Source organism: Electrona antarctica (genome assembly GCF_951216825.1).
Source record: "Electrona antarctica genome assembly, contig: scaffold_40, whole genome shotgun sequence".
NCBI classification, from domain to species: Eukaryota; Metazoa; Chordata; class Actinopteri; order Myctophiformes; family Myctophidae; genus Electrona; species Electrona antarctica.
The window spans coordinates 132,501-155,020 of record NW_027638523.1 but is presented as its reverse complement, the minus strand read 5'-3'; the positions used below and the strand labels follow the sequence as shown (position 1 = coordinate 155,020).

The 22,520-nt window shown below is 41.8% G+C and overlaps 4 protein-coding genes and 1 pseudogene across 7 annotated transcripts in view; all 5 read right to left on the bottom strand.

Annotated features, from left to right (window-relative positions):
* LOC306917958 (uncharacterized protein) overlaps positions 1 to 22,520 on the bottom strand; it is a 338,291-nt gene that overhangs the window by 285,899 nt on the left and 29,872 nt on the right. The window lies entirely within an intron of this gene.
* On the bottom strand, positions 2,592 to 3,823 carry LOC306917968 (cysteine/serine-rich nuclear protein 3-like; the record flags this gene model as incomplete). The annotated part of the gene is made up of 2 exons (XM_079530870.1): positions 2,592 to 2,600; positions 2,645 to 3,823. 2 exons carry the CDS (start codon positions 3,821 to 3,823, stop codon positions 2,592 to 2,594), a joined length of 1,188 nt encoding a protein of 395 aa, XP_079386996.1.
* Positions 8,022 to 9,253, bottom strand: LOC306917967 (cysteine/serine-rich nuclear protein 3-like; the record flags this gene model as incomplete). The annotated part of the gene is made up of 2 exons (XM_079530869.1): positions 8,022 to 8,030; positions 8,075 to 9,253. 2 exons carry the CDS (start codon positions 9,251 to 9,253, stop codon positions 8,022 to 8,024), a joined length of 1,188 nt encoding a protein of 395 aa, XP_079386995.1.
* Positions 15,801 to 17,032, bottom strand: LOC306917966 (cysteine/serine-rich nuclear protein 3-like; the record flags this gene model as incomplete). The annotated part of the gene is made up of 2 exons (XM_079530868.1): positions 15,801 to 15,809; positions 15,854 to 17,032. The coding sequence occupies 2 exons, from the start codon at positions 17,030 to 17,032 to the stop codon at positions 15,801 to 15,803; spliced, it is 1,188 nt and encodes a 395-aa protein (XP_079386994.1).
* The window catches only part of LOC306917961 (cysteine/serine-rich nuclear protein 1-like), an 11,900-nt pseudogene continuing 10,610 nt past the window's right edge, over positions 21,231 to 22,520 (bottom strand). The window contains exons 4-5 of the transcript in view: positions 21,284 to 22,338; positions 21,231 to 21,239 (exon numbers count right to left, since the gene is read on the bottom strand). The product of the transcript in view is annotated as a cysteine/serine-rich nuclear protein 1-like (transcript). The remainder of the gene's footprint in view (positions 21,240 to 21,283; positions 22,339 to 22,520) is intronic.

Below are 22,520 nucleotides of genomic sequence, written 5' to 3'. Positions count from 1 at the left end.
ATTTATTAAAAACAAGAACACGGAAGTAAAACAGTTAGGCCTATTTGTTTCAAACAATATTTATAAATAGTAGACAAGCCTTCACATCTTGTCTTTTACAAGTAGCCTATATACAGCACCCCTTGTATTTTATGTGTTAGGTTGTAATGTAGGTTCAATTTGTTTCCACTTTAGTATAGAAGACAGTGGTCTGGTTTCTGTACAGGACTGGAACAGCAAATAAGTATATTGTCAAATCAAAGTCTCATATCCTATTGTGCGCTATTGGTTTCATTTCATTTCTTATCTATATTTACAGTGAAATCCCATTGTGTAATGTGTAGGCCTGTGTGCAGAAACATGTGTCCATAGTATTAATAAATGATCAGGATAAGTCAAGATAAATCAGGATATATCATTATACTTATTCAATTATATCCTATATTAATTATTTGTTTGTTCAGTAACAGAGGTTACTGTCTCCATATCCAGTCATATAAGTCATAGTGAAACTGGAAGGGATTGAATGAAAATACACTGAACAAAAACATAAACTGATACATTTTTGCAGGGTTCTCTCTCAATATGGTGGTGATGAATGCACTTTTATTCAATGTTTTTCAAATGCTAAATAATGAACAAACCCCACATTCTTTCCCCATGTTAAAATGTACACATGCTAAATGATGATGGCTGATGCTTCATTCACTATATGCATTCAAATGCAGAGATTAACGTGTTAATGGTCACTCGTTGTCTGGCATTGGACAGATCACCTGCTAATGATCACATTTTGGATGAACTGAGACCATTTCACACGTCTTTGACTCTGATGAGTTTCAGCAGAACTACAGTAATAGGTCTATCATCACATGGAACTGTTATCACTATTTCAGCTTTCTAGTGTGCAATGTTTCAGGTGTGTTAAAATGGCTATATGTTCTTGTAACAATCATTGCTATTATTGTTTGTGGTGACAATGTTAAAGTGCAATGTTTACTTACAGTGAGTGCACAACATGCTGCTGTTTGTTTTAAAAGGCTTTATACCCTGCTGTATATCAGTGGTTCCCAAACGTCACGCCAAGGACCCCCAAATAGACACTAATTTAATAGCCTTTACTAATACATATATAGGACATGGATGGATGGAAACATGACCGCAAGGACGTTCTATCTAGTATACAATCAATAAATGTAGAGATATAAGTTAACTGGAAAATATGAATGTTTTAAAACCTGTTCTGGGCCATATTTAAGAACGTACACAACGCATATTTCAAGGTAACACGTTTTATTTAAACCATGTTTACAACTTAAAACATATATCAATAGAACAATTATTTACAAAATGTATTGTGCTAATTTCTTCTCAGTTGGAATGCAGCCAATGATGTGAACATAACACAATGTCTAATATAACATGTCTAATATAGGCCTACATAATGTGCAAGGGAATAATACATACAATTAGAAATGCTTATTTTAAAACAAAAATACATAAAACATTACAGTGCAGAAGAGAAAGAAAAACTCAATCAAATGCAGTTTGATGTGATGTCATATACAGTACTGGTATGTACAATATAAACTTGCAAGTGCAATATTAAATACAAAATGTAAAATAAACACATGAAATGTATATAATATACTAATATAGAATCACAGTCTGTTGTGCAGGTGAGAGACAACACTTAGCAGCAGATAATATCACACATGTAAGTGTATACATAACATCATCTATTAGCAGCACTGCAACAGCAGTGTGTATAGTATATAGTCATATAGTAACAGTCAGTGATAGTGCATGTGTTCTTACAGTATAACTACTAAGAGTACTGTGATCACAAATGGTACACCCCATGGGTCACACATGATCTCAGTTTCAGTTGACTGAAGTGTCTTAGGTAGCATAGTGTCCTGTCTGGATCAGTGTTGGCCGACATCACCATATTGTGGCGTTGTCATAGTCAAACATGTACTGTACACAAAATCCAATACCAATAACTGGGAGTGCATTACATTTGCAATGGTTGACCCCACAAACACCTTGAGACGGTCATAGGTGAGGCATGGTGATGAAGGGATGGTCCAACACCTGGTCAGGTGTTATCCTCCCCTCTGGATCCAGATGAAGCATTCGTTTCAACAGGTCCATGAAGACGTCACAAGATGTTTCATCAGCATCGCAACGCAGGGAGGAGAACACTTCTTCCAGTGAGCAAATCACACATGTAAGTGTATACATAACATCCTCTATTAGCAGTTCTGCCTTTAACTCCTGCACTGTGTAATACTCCTCTGGTTCCTGGAAAACACAAAACAAATTTTTTTTATTGACAATTACATTTTAAAGTAATGGAAAAAATATTGATACAAAGATACTGAGTTGAATTTCTGAATTTCTGATCATGCTCTTTATTCTTGTCTTGCAGCTTGCCATTGCACTCCAGGCCCTGAAGGGAATCGGTCTGATCCACACAGACATCAAACTAGACAACATCATGCTGGTGAACCAACGACAACAACCCCTCAAAGTCAAACTCATTGACTTTGGTCTGGCCGTTCCAGTCTGCAAACAAGGCCCTATATGTGTCATTGTCATTGTCATTGTCACAGAGGCTGAGGGCGTGGGCCAGCCCTGCAGCTCCATCGTCCATGTCAACCAGACCCGGGCTTCCCCCGACGTCATCCAAGTCTTCGCTTTGGGAAGGGGAGCATGAGGAGTCGGTCATGTCGCTGCTACAGCTGTTCTCCTCCACCACGGAGCGCTCTGGACTGAAATGGTAGGAAGGGGTGGGGGGCATGGTGAGAGGAAGCCCTTCGTCCTCGGCGGAAAACCCGAAGGGACAGATTTTTTCCGGGGCATCCCCTGCTGGGGGTCCCTGGTCCACATCCAACTGGAGATCTTCTGGAGCCACGCTCTGGTGGTCCAGTTGGTCAGGCGTATCATCTTGTAGTAGCCTCTCTAGTTCTAGCCTCATGACGGTGTCGATGTAGTGGGTCTGCGCGCGTCTGGAGTTGAACTCTACGCGTCCCTGAATGTTTGCGCAGCCGTCTTTAGTGCAGCATGGGAGGCATGCGTCCATCTGGCACTTGATTCCTGCCAGACTGCATTCACAAGTCTCTGGCTCACAGAAACCCTGGCAATTGCATCCAGAGTCCTCCCTGAAGACACGCAGGGAATGCAGCTGTCTCTTCTCCTCTTTGTCAATGTGCTTCACACCTGCTGCTCGCAGGAGTGCCTGTCTGTGCTTGTAGGAGTACGGCTGCAGGAAGCTGTTCCCATCCTCCAGCTCGGCGTCGGTGATGTGGACGTCAGTGTCTCCGTCTGGGACCTGGTCTGCAGTCAGTCGCTCAGATTCTCTCTGGTCAATGGTACCATTGGCCATCAACTGGTGTCTCAAAGCCTCAAGCTTCTCCTCTCTCCGTCTCTCTCGTAGTCTCTCTCTGCGCCAACTCCGTTGTTCCAGGGCGTGCTCTGCCATTGTGTACCTGCGGAGAGTGCTGTGCCTGTGCAACATGCCCAGACTGGCACCCCCGCGAAGGGGTACGCTAGTGAAACCCTGGCATTGTGGGAAGTAGAACACCGTCACCAGATCAAAGCGCACGTTGCTCTGCCTCCCTTCCAGCTTTGGCCTCTTCAGAATAGACTGGATGGGTTGACTGGCAGCAGGTGAAGCAGAACCATTAGTTGTAAAGTCCTGGCTTTCTGAGGAGCTGCTCTCCCCATCAGAATCCCATTCCGTGGAGGCAGGAGAAGGCAGGGACGATGATGGAGGAGAGGAGTAGAATGGATCTTCATCGTCGACCTCCTCAAACTTTCTTTTCAGAATACCTCTCATGACTCGACGGTGGCGCTTCACTCACGACGGAATCAAATATAAAGGAGAGCTGTAAAAGTAGACGTTTCGGACTGGTTGGTCCTTCCTCAGGCAAGATTCTGTTAGGAGAATGATTAGTTGTGCTGGAGCCCTGGTTTTATGTGTTCCTAATGGTGGGCGTGACTCATAGTCATTCGGCCAATTAGCTTTGTTGATGGGTGTGGTTTACTTGGCCATTGTTTCATTCCGTCCAATCAGAATCAATGGGTGTGTGTTCTCTTGTTCTGGTTTCTTTCATTTGTAGTGTGGTTTTTGTAGAGGCAACATGTCTTTACTGGAGAATCAGTAATAATTATAATAGACTTCCCCCAAGTTACAGGTACAAGCTCGACTGGGGGGACCTGGGGACTTCAGTGCAATGTACCTACATATGTTGCGACCGAAGGTCGCAACATATGTAAGTGTATGTAAGTACATTGCAAGGAATGAGTGCATTCGCCATGTACTTGAAGGAAGCCTAATCCAATCACTCTTAGATTATCTCCAGTTTAAGTTTAAGAGTTTAAGTTTACCTTATTGTTGTAGGACTTTTGGTTTATTTAGCCTTATTGGGGTTAATTCACCCCATGGCTCCATTTCAACAAAGACAAATTTACATGTGTTTCTCTTTTGTTTCCTGAGCCCGGTGTCTAATGGCCCATTTGGTGTCAGTGACACCTCTATGCTTCTTGTCCCAGGCTGGAATGTGCTAATGTGTCCCCTATTCAAAGTCTGATTTCCATTGAGTGTTGGCTTTGTCTATGTGGCTGGGGAGTTTTGGTACAAAATCAAAACAACTTGTCTAATATTTTGGCATGTTTAATGCAGCTCTAAGGTATATAATGACATAGTAAAATGTTGAAAATGAGTGGAATGCCCCTTTAAGAACTGGTTTTCCAGTTAATCTGGAGAAAAACCATTCAATGGTCGAAAACAGAGTCCACTTGAACATAACAGTCCACTTTGGTTGAACAATATTTAGTCTACTATTCTAGTGATCCATTGAGGAGTTTCTTAAAGTCAAAGCAGGAGCCAGCATAAATATAAAATAACGTTATTGGTATAGCAAATTCCAACAAGGCATTTCAATGTGCTTTGCACACATCAGGAAACATATATAAAATCATAACTTAAACAAAAATACATAAAACATTACAGTGCAGAAGAGAAAGAAAAACTCAATCAAATGCAGTGGGAAACAGAACAGTATTTCATTGTGATGTAAAATAAATAAGAGTGCCAGCATACCTGCTGTTTTCTGGGAGTTCTTCCACATGTGGTGCATAACAACTGCTGGTTTATAATAAACCTTAAAAAGCAGTATAGTAGTTCATCCAAAAATGACTTACTCAGTATCTGGATAAATATGTACAATCTAACTATTGAATAAGTGGATATGAATTCATTGTTACTGCAGCAGAGCCATTCATCTTGAGGATTTCTCCACATTATTTCAGTAACATCAGAACCAAGGAGAACCAGCTCTGGTGAAGAAACAACTGCTCATACTGTGATTTACATCCCATTTATCTTAATTTATCTTGGAACACTTACAAACCACAGATAAAAAACAAATCTTGACTTTAAACATTTATTAAAAACAAGAACACGGAAGTAAAACAGTTAGGCCTATTTGTTTCAAACAATATTTATAAATAGTAGACAAGCCTTCACATCTTGTCTTTTACAAGTAGCCTATATACAGCACCCCTTGTATTTTATGTGTTAGGTTGTAATGTAGGTTCAATTTGTTTCCACTTTAGTATAGAAGACAGTGGTCTGGTTTCTGTACAGGACTGGAACAGCAAATAAGTATATTGTCAAATCAAAGTCTCATATCCTATTGTGCGCTATTGGTTTCATTTCATTTCTTATCTATATTTACAGTGAAATCCCATTGTGTAATGTGTAGGCCTGTGTGCAGAAACATGTGTCCATAGTATTAATAAATGATCAGGATAAGTCAAGATAAATCAGGATATATCATTATACTTATTCAATTATATCCTATATTAATTATTTGTTTGTTCAGTAACAGAGGTTACTGTCTCCATATCCAGTCATATAAGTCATAGTGAAACTGGAAGGGATTGAATGAAAATACACTGAACAAAAACATAAACTGATACATTTTTGCAGGGTTCTCTCTCAATATGGTGGTGATGAATGCACTTTTATTCAATGTTTTTCAAATGCTAAATAATGAACAAACCCCACATTCTTTCCCCATGTTAAAATGTACACATGCTAAATGATGATGGCTGATGCTTCATTCACTATATGCATTCAAATGCAGAGATTAACGTGTTAATGGTCACTCGTTGTCTGGCATTGGACAGATCACCTGCTAATGATCACATTTTGGATGAACTGAGACCATTTCACACGTCTTTGACTCTGATGAGTTTCAGCAGAACTACAGTAATAGGTCTATCATCACATGGAACTGTTATCACTATTTCAGCTTTCTAGTGTGCAATGTTTCAGGTGTGTTAAAATGGCTATATGTTCTTGTAACAATCATTGCTATTATTGTTTGTGGTGACAATGTTAAAGTGCAATGTTTACTTACAGTGAGTGCACAACATGCTGCTGTTTGTTTTAAAAGGCTTTATACCCTGCTGTATATCAGTGGTTCCCAAACGTCACGCCAAGGACCCCCAAATAGACACTAATTTAATAGCCTTTACTAATACATATATAGGACATGGATGGATGGAAACATGACCGCAAGGACGTTCTATCTAGTATACAATCAATAAATGTAGAGATATAAGTTAACTGGAAAATATGAATGTTTTAAAACCTGTTCTGGGCCATATTTAAGAACGTACACAACGCATATTTCAAGGTAACACGTTTTATTTAAACCATGTTTACAACTTAAAACATATATCAATAGAACAATTATTTACAAAATGTATTGTGCTAATTTCTTCTCAGTTGGAATGCAGCCAATGATGTGAACATAACACAATGTCTAATATAACATGTCTAATATAGGCCTACATAATGTGCAAGGGAATAATACATACAATTAGAAATGCTTATTTTAAAACAAAAATACATAAAACATTACAGTGCAGAAGAGAAAGAAAAACTCAATCAAATGCAGTTTGATGTGATGTCATATACAGTACTGGTATGTACAATATAAACTTGCAAGTGCAATATTAAATACAAAATGTAAAATAAACACATGAAATGTATATAATATACTAATATAGAATCACAGTCTGTTGTGCAGGTGAGAGACAACACTTAGCAGCAGATAATATCACACATGTAAGTGTATACATAACATCATCTATTAGCAGCACTGCAACAGCAGTGTGTATAGTATATAGTCATATAGTAACAGTCAGTGATAGTGCATGTGTTCTTACAGTATAACTACTAAGAGTACTGTGATCACAAATGGTACACCCCATGGGTCACACATGATCTCAGTTTCAGTTGACTGAAGTGTCTTAGGTAGCATAGTGTCCTGTCTGGATCAGTGTTGGCCGACATCACCATATTGTGGCGTTGTCATAGTCAAACATGTACTGTACACAAAATCCAATACCAATAACTGGGAGTGCATTACATTTGCAATGGTTGACCCCACAAACACCTTGAGACGGTCATAGGTGAGGCATGGTGATGAAGGGATGGTCCAACACCTGGTCAGGTGTTATCCTCCCCTCTGGATCCAGATGAAGCATTCGTTTCAACAGGTCCATGAAGACGTCACAAGATGTTTCATCAGCATCGCAACGCAGGGAGGAGAACACTTCTTCCAGTGAGCAAATCACACATGTAAGTGTATACATAACATCCTCTATTAGCAGTTCTGCCTTTAACTCCTGCACTGTGTAATACTCCTCTGGTTCCTGGAAAACACAAAACAAAACATTTTTATTGACAATTACATTTTAAAGTAATGGAAAAAATATTGATACAAAGATACTGAGTTGAATTTCTGAATTTCTGATCATGCTCTTTATTCTTGTCTTGCAGCTTGCCATTGCACTCCAGGCCCTGAAGGGAATCGGTCTGATCCACACAGACATCAAACTAGACAACATCATGCTGGTGAACCAACGACAACAACCCCTCAAAGTCAAACTCATTGACTTTGGTCTGGCCGTTCCAGTCTGCAAACAAGGCCCTATATGTGTCATTGTCATTGTCATTGTCACAGAGGCTGAGGGCGTGGGCCAGCCCTGCAGCTCCATCGTCCATGTCAACCAGACCCGGGCTTCCCCCGACGTCATCCAAGTCTTCGCTTTGGGAAGGGGAGCATGAGGAGTCGGTCATGTCGCTGCTACAGCTGTTCTCCTCCACCACGGAGCGCTCTGGACTGAAATGGTAGGAAGGGGTGGGGGGCATGGTGAGAGGAAGCCCTTCGTCCTCGGCGGAAAACCCGAAGGGACAGATTTTTTCCGGGGCATCCCCTGCTGGGGGTCCCTGGTCCACATCCAACTGGAGATCTTCTGGAGCCACGCTCTGGTGGTCCAGTTGGTCAGGCGTATCATCTTGTAGTAGCCTCTCTAGTTCTAGCCTCATGACGGTGTCGATGTAGTGGGTCTGCGCGCGTCTGGAGTTGAACTCTACGCGTCCCTGAATGTTTGCGCAGCCGTCTTTAGTGCAGCATGGGAGGCATGCGTCCATCTGGCACTTGATTCCTGCCAGACTGCATTCACAAGTCTCTGGCTCACAGAAACCCTGGCAATTGCATCCAGAGTCCTCCCTGAAGACACGCAGGGAATGCAGCTGTCTCTTCTCCTCTTTGTCAATGTGCTTCACACCTGCTGCTCGCAGGAGTGCCTGTCTGTGCTTGTAGGAGTACGGCTGCAGGAAGCTGTTCCCATCCTCCAGCTCGGCGTCGGTGATGTGGACGTCAGTGTCTCCGTCTGGGACCTGGTCTGCAGTCAGTCGCTCAGATTCTCTCTGGTCAATGGTACCATTGGCCATCAACTGGTGTCTCAAAGCCTCAAGCTTCTCCTCTCTCCGTCTCTCTCGTAGTCTCTCTCTGCGCCAACTCTGTTGTTCCAGGGCGTGCTCTGCCATTGTGTACCTGCGGAGAGTGCTGTGCCTGTGCAACATGCCCAGACTGGCACCCCCGCGAAGGGGTACGCTAGTGAAACCCTGGCATTGTGGGAAGTAGAACACCGTCACCAGATCAAAGCGCACGTTGCTCTGCCTCCCTTCCAGCTTTGGCCTCTTCAGAATAGACTGGATGGGTTGACTGGCAGCAGGTGAAGCAGAACCATTAGTTGTAAAGTCCTGGCTTTCTGAGGAGCTGCTCTCCCCATCAGAATCCCATTCCGTGGAGGCAGGAGAAGGCAGGGACGATGATGGAGGTGAGGAGTAGAATGGATCTTCATCGTCGACCTCCTCAAACTTTCTTTTCAGAATACCTCTCATGACTCGACGGTGGCGCTTCACTCACGACGGAATCAAATATAAAGGAGAGCTGTAAAAGTAGACGTTTCGGACTGGTTGGTCCTTCCTCAGGCAAGATTCTGTTAGGAGAATGATTAGTTGTGCTGGAGCCCTGGTTTTATGTGTTCCTAATGGTGGGCGTGACTCATAGTCATTCGGCCAATTAGCTAATTAACCCCAATAAGGCTAAATAAACCAAAAGTCCTACAACAATAAGGTAAACTTAAACTCTTAAACTTTGTTTCAGGCAGGAGAAGGCAGGGACGATGATGGAGGTGAGGAGTAGAATGGATCTTCATCGTCGACCTCCTCAAACTTTCTTTTCAGAATACCTCTCATGACTCGACGGTGGCGCTTCACTCACGACGGAATCAAATATAAAGGAGAGCTGTAAAAGTAGACGTTTCGAACTGGTTGGTCCTTCCTCAGGCAAGATTCTGTTAGGAGAATGATTAGTTGTGCTGGAGCCCTGGTTTTATGTGTTCCTAATGGTGGGCGTGACTCATAGTCATTCGGCCAATTAGCTTTGTTGATGGGTGTGGTTTACTTGGCCATTGTTTCATTCCGTCCAATCAGAATCAATGGGTGTGTGTTCTCTTGTTCTGGTTTCTTTCATTTGTAGTGTGGTTTTTGTAGAGGCAACATGTCTTTACTGGAGAATCAGTAATAATTCTGGGTGCCTGCCATGCAATGGCAGAAACACAGGTTGAAATCTAAAACGCATACTTAATCGTAGTAATAATCAATACGCGAAACTTCGACGTCTACGGCCGGCCGCACGGTTTGCCAAAGCCCCGCAATATATACATCAAAACGTGCGGCTCGGCCGGGAATGGTGTGCTTGTGCTTTTCTTTCCGATTCGTGTTACCGTGCCGACGTAATTCGCAATAAACGACGCGAAAAATGCCCCATTCAAAGTCGATGGGGAGACGCGGGTGAAAACAGAAAACGACACGTTACTTTGGAGCCACATTGCTCTGGCATACTGGTACGTAGAAACAGGATTTAAACGTCAAACAGCACACGAGGCCATCGACTTTGTGGTGGTTCAGACGGAATTCGAATACGTTGCACGGTTTGCCCGCTATCGCAGTTCAAAGTGTGTGTGGTCTGAGCAATATTCTCGACTCAGAGTGTCGCACGCCCAGAGAGAGAGCGGATCAGAGTGAGAAGCCAATGTGAAGACTATACCGGAATTCTCCGAACAAATCGTCCTCACGGCCAAAATATTCACTTTACACGCATGGGTTTCGGCAATTTTGTAGCCACACTCGTCCTCTTTCACCCAATGTCACAACCATAGCCCAGATACATACAGTACGTGAACTACAGCCCTGAAAGCGACAGGTGTACCATCATAATGTGTCATAAACTCCATGTTAAATACCTGAATGAGTCAGCAATTTTTTCATCACAAGCACAATTCTTAACTTGCTCTTATAACCACGTTTTGTATCGTACCAATACCACGATCGCACACGGCGTACCTCAATGCCTCGGGTCACTCACGGCCAAAACAAAAATCGCATTCGACTTTTACTTTTTGCGATAGAGCAATTTGTTCGGACATACGTTCTCTCATAGAGTCACTGTGCTTTTAAGTTTCAATACTGTTTGCATTTGCATAGACTAGCCCAGGTGAAAATGATACTTTGTTAATGATTCAAGGTCACCTGACCAACTCTCACACACGCGCGCACACATGCACATGCACGCACATGCACACATGTGCACGCACACACACATTGAAAGTCAATAGAGAAATTCGGGGAAACACGTAACTCTGTCATTTCTCAACCGTTTCGGATGCGGGGCGGCTCGCCAGAACCGGGCCGCCCCCCTGAGCGAAACCAAATGGACCCCTTAGCATGTTAGCATTAGCATGTTAGCGTTAGCATGTTAGCATTAGCATATTAGCATGTTAGCATGTTAGCATGTTAGCATGTTAGCATTAGCATGTTAGCATGTTAGCATTAGCATATTAGCATGTTAGCATGTTAGCATTAGCATGTTAGCATTTTAGCATTAGCATGTTAGCATGTTAGCATTAGCATGTTAGCATTAGCATGTTAGCTTTAGCATGTTAGCATTAGCATGTTAGCATGTTAGCATTAGCATGTTAGCATGTTAGCATTAGCATGTTAGCATGTTAGCATGTTAGCATTAGCATGTTAGCATGTTTGCATTAGCATGTTAGCATTAGCATATTAGCATGTTAGCATTAGCATGTTAGCATTAGCATGTTAGCATTAGCATGTTAGCATGTTAGCATTAGCATGTTAGCATTATCATGTTAGCATGTTAGCATTAGCATGTTAGCATTAGCATGTTAGCATTAGCATGTTAGCATGTTAGCATTAGCATGTTAGCATTAGCATATTAGCATTAGCATGTTAGCATTAGCATTTTAGCATGTTAGCATGTTAGCATTAGCATGTTAGCATTAGCATGTTAGTATTAGCATGTTAGCATGTTAGCATTAGAATGTTGGTGGCAACGTAATGTGCAATAAACTTAGACAAAATACCCCATTGAAAGTCAACCAAATGGACCCTTACAGGGTCTGAGAGGCTAAATGTCATCAAATGGTGGTCCGTGGCTCAAATGCTGCACAGACTTGGCGAGCTGCAGGCACCCAGTCAAATTTCCTGAAATTTGTTTTTATAATAGACTTCCCCCAAGTTACAGGTACAAGCTCGACTGGGGGGACCTGGGGACTTCAGTGCAATGTACCTACATATGTTGCGACCGAAGGTCGCAACATATGTAAGTGTATGTAAGTACATTGCAAGGAATGAGTGCATTCGCCATGTACTTGAAGGAAGCCTAATCCAATCACTCTTAGATTATCTCCAGTTTAAGTTTAAGAGTTTAAGTTTACCTTATTGTTGTAGGACTTTTGGTTTATTTAGCCTTATTGGGGTTAATTCACCCCATGGCTCCATTTCAACAAAGACAAATTTACATGTGTTTCTCTTTTGTTTCCTGAGCCCGGTGTCTAATGGCCCATTTGGTGTCAGTGACACCTCTATGCTTCTTGTCCCAGGCTGGAATGTGCTAATGTGTCCCCTATTCAAAGTCTGATTTCCATTGAGTGTTGGCTTTGTCTATGTGGCTGGGGAGTTTTGGTACAAAATCAAAACAACTTGTCTAATATTTTGGCATGTTTAATGCAGCTCTAAGGTATATAATGACATAGTAAAATGTTGAAAATGAGTGGAATGCCCCTTTAAGAACTGGTTTTCCAGTTAATCTGGAGAAAAACCATTCAATGGTCGAAAACAGAGTCCACTTGAACATAACAGTCCACTTTGGTTGAACAATATTTAGTCTACTAGTCTAGTGATCCATTGAGGAGTTTCTTAAAGTCAAAGCAGGAGCCAGCATAAATATAAAATAACGTTATTGGTATAGCAAATTCCAACAAGGCATTTCAATGTGCTTTGCACACATCAGGAAACATATATAAAATCATAACTTAAACAAAAATACATAAAACATTACAGTGCAGAAGAGAAAGAAAAACTCAATCAAATGCAGTGGGAAACAGAACAGTATTTCATTGTGATGTAAAATAAATAAGAGTGCCAGCATACCTGCTGTTTTCTGGGAGTTCTTCCACATGTGGTGCATAACAACTGCTGGTTTATAATAAACCTTAAAAAGCAGTATAGTAGTTCATCCAAAAATGACTTACTCAGTATCTGGATAAATATGTACAATCTAACTATTGAATAAGTGGATATGAATTCATTGTTACTGCAGCAGAGCCATTCATCTTGAGGATTTCTCCACATTATTTCGGTAACATCAGAACCAAGGAGAACCAGCTCTGGTGAAGAAACAACTGCTCATACTGTGATTTACATCCCATTTATCTTAATTTATCTTGGAACACTTACAAACCACAGATAAAAAACAAATCTTGACTTTAAACATTTATTAAAAACAAGAACACGGAAGTAAAACAGTTAGGCCTATTTGTTTCAAACAATATTTATAAATAGTAGACAAGCCTTCACATCTTGTCTTTTACAAGTAGCCTATATACAGCACCCCTTGTATTTTATGTGTTAGGTTGTAATGTAGGTTCAATTTGTTTCCACTTTAGTATAGAAGACAGTGGTCTGGTTTCTGTACAGGACTGGAACAGCAAATAAGTATATTGTCAAATCAAAGTCTCATATCCTATTGTGCGCTATTGGTTTCATTTCATTTCTTATCTATATTTACAGTGAAATCCCATTGTGTAATGTGTAGGCCTGTGTGCAGAAACATGTGTCCATAGTATTAATAAATGATCAGGATAAGTCAAGATAAATCAGGATATATCATTATACTTATTCAATTATATCCTATATTAATTATTTGTTTGTTCAGTAACAGAGGTTACTGTCTCCATATCCAGTCATATAAGTCATAGTGAAACTGGAAGGGATTGAATGAAAATACACTGAACAAAAACATAAACTGATACATTTTTGCAGGGTTCTCTCTCAATATGGTGGTGATGAATGCACTTTTATTCAATGTTTTTCAAATGCTAAATAATGAACAAACCCCACATTCTTTCCCCATGTTAAAATGTACACATGCTAAATGATGATGGCTGATGCTTCATTCACTATATGCATTCAAATGCAGAGATTAACGTGTTAATGGTCACTCGTTGTCTGGCATTGGACAGATCACCTGCTAATGATCACATTTTGGATGAACTGAGACCATTTCACACGTCTTTGACTCTGATGAGTTTCAGCAGAACTACAGTAATAGGTCTATCATCACATGGAACTGTTATCACCATTTCAGCTTTCTAGTGTGCAATGTTTCAGGTGTGTTAAAATGGCTATATGTTCTTGTAACAATCATTGCTATTATTGTTTGTGGTGACAATGTTAAAGTGCAATGTTTACTTACAGTGAGTGCACAACATGCTGCTGTTTGTTTTAAAAGGCTTTATACCCTGCTGTATATCAGTGGTTCCCAAACGTCACGCCAAGGACCCCCAAATAGACACTAATTTAATAGCCTTTACTAATACATATATAGGACATGGATGGATGGAAACATGACCGCAAGGACGTTCTATCTAGTATACAATCAATAAATGTAGAGATATAAGTTAACTGGAAAATATGAATGTTTTAAAACCTGTTCTGGGCCATATTTAAGAACGTACACAACGCATATTTCAAGGTAACACGTTTTATTTAAACCATGTTTACAACTTAAAACATATATCAATAGAACAATTATTTACAAAATGTATTGTGCTAATTTCTTCTCAGTTGGAATGCAGCCAATGATGTGAACATAACACAATGTCTAATATAACATGTCTAATATAGGCCTACATAATGTGCAAGGGAATAATACATACAATTAGAAATGCTTATTTTAAAACAAAAATACATAAAACATTACAGTGCAGAAGAGAAAGAAAAACTCAATCAAATGCAGTTTGATGTGATGTCATATACAGTACTGGTATGTACAATATAAACTTGCAAGTGCAATATTAAATACAAAATGTAAAATAAACACATGAAATGTATATAATATACTAATATAGAATCACAGTCTGTTGTGCAGGTGAGAGACAACACTTAGCAGCAGATAATATCACACATGTAAGTGTATACATAACATCATCTATTAGCAGCACTGCAACAGCAGTGTGTATAGTATATAGTCATATAGTAACAGTCAGTGATAGTGCATGTGTTCTTACAGTATAACTACTAAGAGTACTGTGATCACAAATGGTACACCCCATGGGTCACACATGATCTCAGTTTCAGTTGACTGAAGTGTCTTAGGTAGCATAGTGTCCTGTCTGGATCAGTGTTGGCCGACATCACCATATTGTGGCGTTGTCATAGTCAAACATGTACTGTACACAAAATCCAATACCAATAACTGGGAGTGCATTACATTTGCAATGGTTGACCCCACAAACACCTTGAGACGGTCATAGGTGAGGCATGGTGATGAAGGGATGGTCCAACACCTGGTCAGGTGTTATCCTCCCCTCTGGATCCAGATGAAGCATTCGTTTCAACAGGTCCATGAAGACGTCACAAGATGTTTCATCAGCATCGCAACGCAGGGAGGAGAACACTTCTTCCAGTGAGCAAATCACACATGTAAGTGTATACATAACATCCTCTATTAGCAGTTCTGCCTTTAACTCCTGCACTGTGTAATACTCCTCTGGTTCCTGGAAAACACAAAACAAAACATTTTTATTGACAATTACATTTTAAAGTAATGGAAAAAATATTGATACAAAGATACTGAGTTGAATTTCTGAATTTCTGATCATGCTCTTTATTCTTGTCTTGCAGCTTGCCATTGCACTCCAGGCCCTGAAGGGAATCGGTCTGATCCACACAGACATCAAACTAGACAACATCATGCTGGTGAACCAACGACAACAACCCCTCAAAGTCAAACTCATTGACTTTGGTCTGGCCGTTCCAGTCTGCAAACAAGGCCCTATATGTGTCATTGTCATTGTCATTGTCACAGAGGCTGAGGGCGTGGGCCAGCCCTGCAGCTCCATCGTCCATGTCAACCAGACCCGGGCTTCCCCCGACGTCATCCAAGTCTTCGCTTTGGGAAGGGGAGCATGAGGAGTCGGTCATGTCGCTGCTACAGCTGTTCTCCTCCACCACGGAGCGCTCTGGACTGAAATGGTAGGAAGGGGTGGGGGGCATGGTGAGAGGAAGCCCTTCGTCCTCGGCGGAAAACCCGAAGGGACAGCTTTTTTCCGGGGCATCCCCTGCTGGGGGTCCCTGGTCCACATCCAACTGGAGATCTTCTGGAGCCACGCTCTGGTGGTCCAGTTGGTCAGGCGTATCATCTTGTAGTAGCCTCTCTAGTTCTAGCCTCATGACGGTGTCGATGTAGTGGGTCTGCGCGCGTCTGGAGTTGAACTCTACGCGTCCCTGAATGTTTGCGCAGCCGTCTTTAGTGCAGCATGGGAGGCATGCGTCCATCTGGCACTTGATTCCTGCCAGACTGCATTCACAAGTCTCTGGCTCACAGAAACCCTGGCAATTGCATCCAGAGTCCTCCCTGAAGACACGCAGGGAATGCAGCTGTCTCTTCTCCTCTTTGTCAATGTGCTTCACACCTGCTGCTCGCAGGAGTGCCTGTCTGTGCTTGTAGGAGTACGGCTGCAGGAAGCTGTTCCCATCCTCCAGCTCGGCGTCGGTGATGTGGACGTCAGTGTCTCCGTCTGGGACCTGGTCTGCAGTCAGTCGCTCAGATTCTCTCTGGTCAATGGTACCATTGGCCATCAACTGGTGTCTCAAAGCCTCAAGCTTCTCCTCTCTCCGTCTCTCTCGTAGTCTCTCTCTGCGCCAACTCCGTTGTTCCAGGGCGTGCTCTGCCATTGTGTACCTGCGGAGAGTGCTGTGCCTGTGCAACATGCCCAGACTGGCACCCCCGCGAAGGGGTACGCTAGTGAAACCCTGGCATTGTGGGAAGTAGAACACCGTCACCAGATCAAAGCGCACGTTGCTCTGCCTCCCTTCCAGCTTTGGCCTCTTCAGAATAGACTGGATGGGTTGACTGGCAGCAGGTGAAGCAGAACCATTAGTTGTAAAGTCCTGGCTTTCTGAGGAGCTGCTCTCCCCATCAGAATCCCATTCCGTGGAGGCAGGAGAAGGCAGGGACGATGATGGAGGTGAGGAGTAGAATGGATCTTCATCGTCGACCTCCTCAAACTTTCTTTTCAGAATACCTCTCATGACTCGACGGTGGCGCTTCACTCACGACGGAATCAAATATAAAGGAGAGCTGGAAAAGTAGACGTTTCGGACTGGTTGGTCCTTCCTCAGGCAAGATTCTGTTAGGAGAATGATTAGTTGTGCTGGAGCCCTGGTTTTATGTGTTCCTAATGGTGGGCGTGACTCATAGTCATTCGGCCAATTAGCTTTGTTGATGGGTGTGGTTTACTTGGCCATTGTTTCATTCCGTCCAATCAGAATCAATGGGTGTGTGTTCTCTTGTTCTGGTTTCTTTCATTTGTAGTGTGGTTTTTGTAGAGGCAACATGTCTTTACTGGAGAATCAGTAATAATTATAATAGACTTCCCCCAAGTTACAGGTACAAGCTCGACTGGGGGGACCTGGGGACTTCAGTGCAATGTACCTACATATGTTGCGACCGAAGGTCGCAACATATGTAAGTGTATGTAAGTACATTGCAAGGAATGAGTGCATTCGCCATGTACTTGAAGGAAGCCTAATCCAATCACTCTTAGATTATCTCCAGTTTAAGTTTAAGAGTTTAAGTTTACCTTATTGTTGTAGGACTTTTGGTTTATTTAGCCTTATTGGGGTTAATTCACCCCATGGCTCCATTTCAACAAAGACAAATTTACATGTGTTTCTCTTTTGTTTCCTGAGCCCGGTGTCTAATGGCCCATTTGGTGTCAGTGACACCTCTATGCTTCTTGTCCCAGGCTGGAATGTGCTAATGTGTCCCCTATTCAAAGTCTGATTTCCATTGAGTGTTGGCTTTGTCTATGTGGCTGGGGAGTTTTGGTACAAAATCAAAACAACTTGTCTAATATTTTGGCATGTTTAATGCAGCTCTAAGGTATATAATGACATAGTAAAATGTTGAAAATGAGTGGAATGCCCCTTTAAGAACTGGTTTTCCAGTTAATCTGGAGAAAAACCATTCAATGGTCGAAAACAGAGTCCACTTGAACATAACAGTCCACTTTGGTTGAACAATATTTAGTCTACTAGTCTAGTGATCCATTGAGGAGTTTCTTAAAGTCAAAGCAGGAGCCAGCATAAATATAAAATAACGTTATTGGTATAGCAAATTCCAACAAGGCATTTCAATGTGCTTTGCACACATCAGGAAACATATATAAAATCATAACTTAAACAAAAATACATAAAACATTACAGTGCAGAAGAGAAAGAAAAACTCAATCAAATGCAGTGGGAAACAGAACAGTATTTCATTGTGATGTAAAATAAATAAGAGTGCCAGCATACCTGCTGTTTTCTGGGAGTTCTTCCACATGTGGTGCATAACAACTGCTGGTTTATAATAAACCTTAAAAAGCAGTATAGTAGTTCATCCAAAAATGACTTACTCAGTATCTGGATAAATATGTACAATCTAACTATTGAATAAGTGGATATGAATTCATTGTTACTGCAGCAGAGCCATTCATCTTGAGGATTTCTCCACATTATTTCAGTAACATCAGAACCAAGGAGAACCAGCTCTGGTGAAGAAACAACTGCTCATACTGTGATTTACATCCCATTTATCTTAATTTATCTTGGAACACTTACAAACCACAGATAAAAAACAAATCTTGACTTTAAACATTTATTAAAAACAAGAACACGGAAGTAAAACAGTTAGGCCTATTTGTTTCAAACAATATTTATAAATAGTAGACAAGCCTTCACATCTTGTCTTTTACAAGTAGCCTATATACAGCACCCCTTGTATTTTATGTGTTAGGTTGTAATGTAGGTTCAATTTGTTTCCACTTTAGTATAGAAGACAGTGGTCTGGTTTCTGTACAGGACTGGAACAGCAAATAAGTATATTGTCAAATCAAAGTCTCATATCCTATTGTGCGCTATTGGTTTCATTTCATTTCTTATCTATATTTACAGTGAAATCCCATTGTGTAATGTGTAGGCCTGTGTGCAGAAACATGTGTCCATAGTATTAATAAATGATCAGGATAAGTCAAGATAAATCAGGATATATCATTATACTTATTCAATTATATCCTATATTAATTATTTGTTTGTTCAGTAACAGAGGTTACTGTCTCCATATCCAGTCATATAAGTCATAGTGAAACTGGAAGGGATTGAATGAAAATACACTGAACAAAAACATAAACTGATACATTTTTGCAGGGTTCTCTCTCAATATGGTGGTGATGAATGCACTTTTATTCAATGTTTTTCAAATGCTAAATAATGAACAAACCCCACATTCTTTCCCCATGTTAAAATGTACACATGCTAAATGATGATGGCTGATGCTTCATTCACTATATGCATTCAAATGCAGAGATTAACGTGTTAATGGTCACTCGTTGTCTGGCATTGGACAGATCACCTGCTAATGATCACATTTTGGATGAACTGAGACCATTTCACACGTCTTTGACTCTGATGAGTTTCAGCAGAACTACAGTAATAGGTCTATCATCACATGGAACTGTTATCACTATTTCAGCTTTCTAGTGTGCAATGTTTCAGGTGTGTTAAAATGGCTATATGTTCTTGTAACAATCATTGCTATTATTGTTTGTGGTGACAATGTTAAAGTGCAATGTTTACTTACAGTGAGTGCACAACATGCTGCTGTTTGTTTTAAAAGGCTTTATACCCTGCTGTATATCAGTGGTTCCCAAACGTCACGCCAAGGACCCCCAAATAGACACTAATTTAATAGCCTTTACTAATACATATATAGGACATGGATGGATGGAAACATGACCGCAAGGACGTTCTATCTAGTATACAATCAATAAATGTAGAGATATAAGTTAACTGGAAAATATGAATGTTTTAAAACCTGTTCTGGGCCATATTTAAGAACGTACACAACGCATATTTCAAGGTAACACGTTTTATTTAAACCATGTTTACAACTTAAAACATATATCAATAGAACAATTATTTACAAAATGTATTGTGCTAATTTCTTCTCAGTTGGAATGCAGCCAATGATGTGAACATAACACAATGTCTAATATAACATGTCTAATATAGGCCTACATAATGTGCAAGGGAATAATACATACAATTAGAAATGCTTATTTTAAAACAAAAATACATAAAACATTACAGTGCAGAAGAGAAAGAAAAACTCAATCAAATGCAGTTTGATGTGATGTCATATACAGTACTGGTATGTACAATATAAACTTGCAAGTGCAATATTAAATACAAAATGTAAAATAAACACATGAAATGTATATAATATACTAATATAGAATCACAGTCTGTTGTGCAGGTGAGAGACAACACTTAGCAGCAGATAATATCACACATGTAAGTGTATACATAACATCATCTATTAGCAGCACTGCAACAGCAGTGTGTATAGTATATAGTCATATAGTAACAGTCAGTGATAGTGCATGTGTTCTTACAGTATAACTACTAAGAGTACTGTGATCACAAATGGTACACCCCATGGGTCACACATGATCTCAGTTTCAGTTGACTGAAGTGTCTTAGGTAGCATAGTGTCCTGTCTGGATCAGTGTTGGCCGACATCACCATATTGTGGCGTTGTCATAGTCAAACATGTACTGTACACAAAATCCAATACCAATAACTGGGAGTGCATTACATTTGCAATGGTTGACCCCACAAACACCTTGAGACGGTCATAGGTGAGGCATGGTGATGAAGGGATGGTCCAACACCTGGTCAGGTGTTATCCTCCCCTCTGGATCCAGATGAAGCATTCGTTTCAACAGGTCCATGAAGACGTCACAAGATGTTTCATCAGCATCGCAACGCAGGGAGGAGAACACTTCTTCCAGTGAGCAAATCACACATGTAAGTGTATACATAACATCCTCTATTAGCAGTTCTGCCTTTAACTCCTGCACTGTGTAATACTCCTCTGGTTCCTGGAAAACACAAAACAAAACATTTTTATTGACAATTACATTTTAAAGTAATGGAAAAAATATTGATACAAAGATACTGAGTTGAATTTCTGAATTTCTGATCATGCTCTTTATTCTTGTCTTGCAGCTTGCCATTGCACTCCAGGCCCTGAAGGGAATCGGTCTGATCCACACAGACATCAAACTAGACAACATCATGCTGGTGAACCAACGACAACAACCCCTCAAAGTCAAACTCATTGACTTTGGTCTGGCCGTTCCAGTCTGCAAACAAGGCCCTATATGTGTCATTGTCATTGTCATTGTCACAGAGGCTGAGGGCGTGGGCCAGCCCTGCAGCTCCATCGTCCATGTCAACCAGACCCGGGCTTCCCCCGACGTCATCCAAGTCTTCGCTTTGGGAAGGGGAGCATGAGGAGTCGGTCATGTCGCTGCTACAGCTGTTCTCCTCCACCACGGAGCGCTCTGGACTGAAATGGTAGGAAGGGGTGGGGGGCATGGTTGAGAGGAAGCCCTTCGTCCTCGGCGGAAAACCCGAAGGGACAGCTTTTTTCCGGGGCATCCCCTGCTGGGGGTCCCTGGTCCACATCCAACTGGAGATCTTCTGGAGCCACGCTCTGGTGGTCCAGTTGGTCAGGCGTATCATCTTGTAGTAGCCTCTCTAGTTCTAGCCTCATGACGGTGTCGATGTAGTGGGTCTGCGCGCGTCTGGAGTTGAACTCTATGCGTCCCTGAATGTTTGCGCAGCCGTCTTTAGTGCAGCATGGGAGGCATGCGTCCATCTGGCACTTGATTCCTGCCAGACTGCATTCACAAGTCTCTGGCTCACAGAAACCCTGGCAATTGCATCCAGAGTCCTCCCTGAAGACACGCAGGGAATGCAGCTGTCTCTTCTCCTCTTTGTCAATGTGCTTCACACCTGCTGCTCGCAGGAGTGCCTGTCTGTGCTTGTAGGAGTACGGCTGCAGGAAGCTGTTCCCATCCTCCAGCTCGGCGTCGGTGATGTGGACGTCAGTGTCTCCGTCTGGGACCTGGTCTGCAGTCAGTCGCTCAGATTCTCTCTGGTCAATGGTACCATTGGCCATCAACTGGTGTCTCAAAGCCTCAAGCTTCTCCTCTCTCCGTCTCTCTCGTAGTCTCTCTCTGCGCCAACTCCGTTGTTCCAGGGCGTGCTCTGCCATTGTGTACCTGCGGAGAGTGCTGTGCCTGTGCAACATGCCCAGACTGGCACCCCCGCGAAGGGGTATGCTAGTGAAACCCTGGCATTGTGGGAAGTAGAACACCGTCACCAGATCAAAGCGCACGTTGCTCTGCCTCCCTTCCAGCTTTGGCCTCTTCAGAATAGACTGGATGGGTTGACTGGCAGCAGGTGAAGCAGAACCATTAGTTGTAAAGTCCTGGCTTTCTGAGGAGCTGCTCAGAATAAAATGTTTAGTTTTTGTGTTGGAAGCCATTTAAGCATATTACTAAGCGGAGGAAAAGAAACTAACTAGGATTCCCCCAGTAGCGGCGAGCGAAGAGGGAAGAGCCCAGCGCCGAATCCCCGCCCGCGGTGGGCGCGGGAAATGTGGCGTATAGGAGACGGCCGTCGCCCG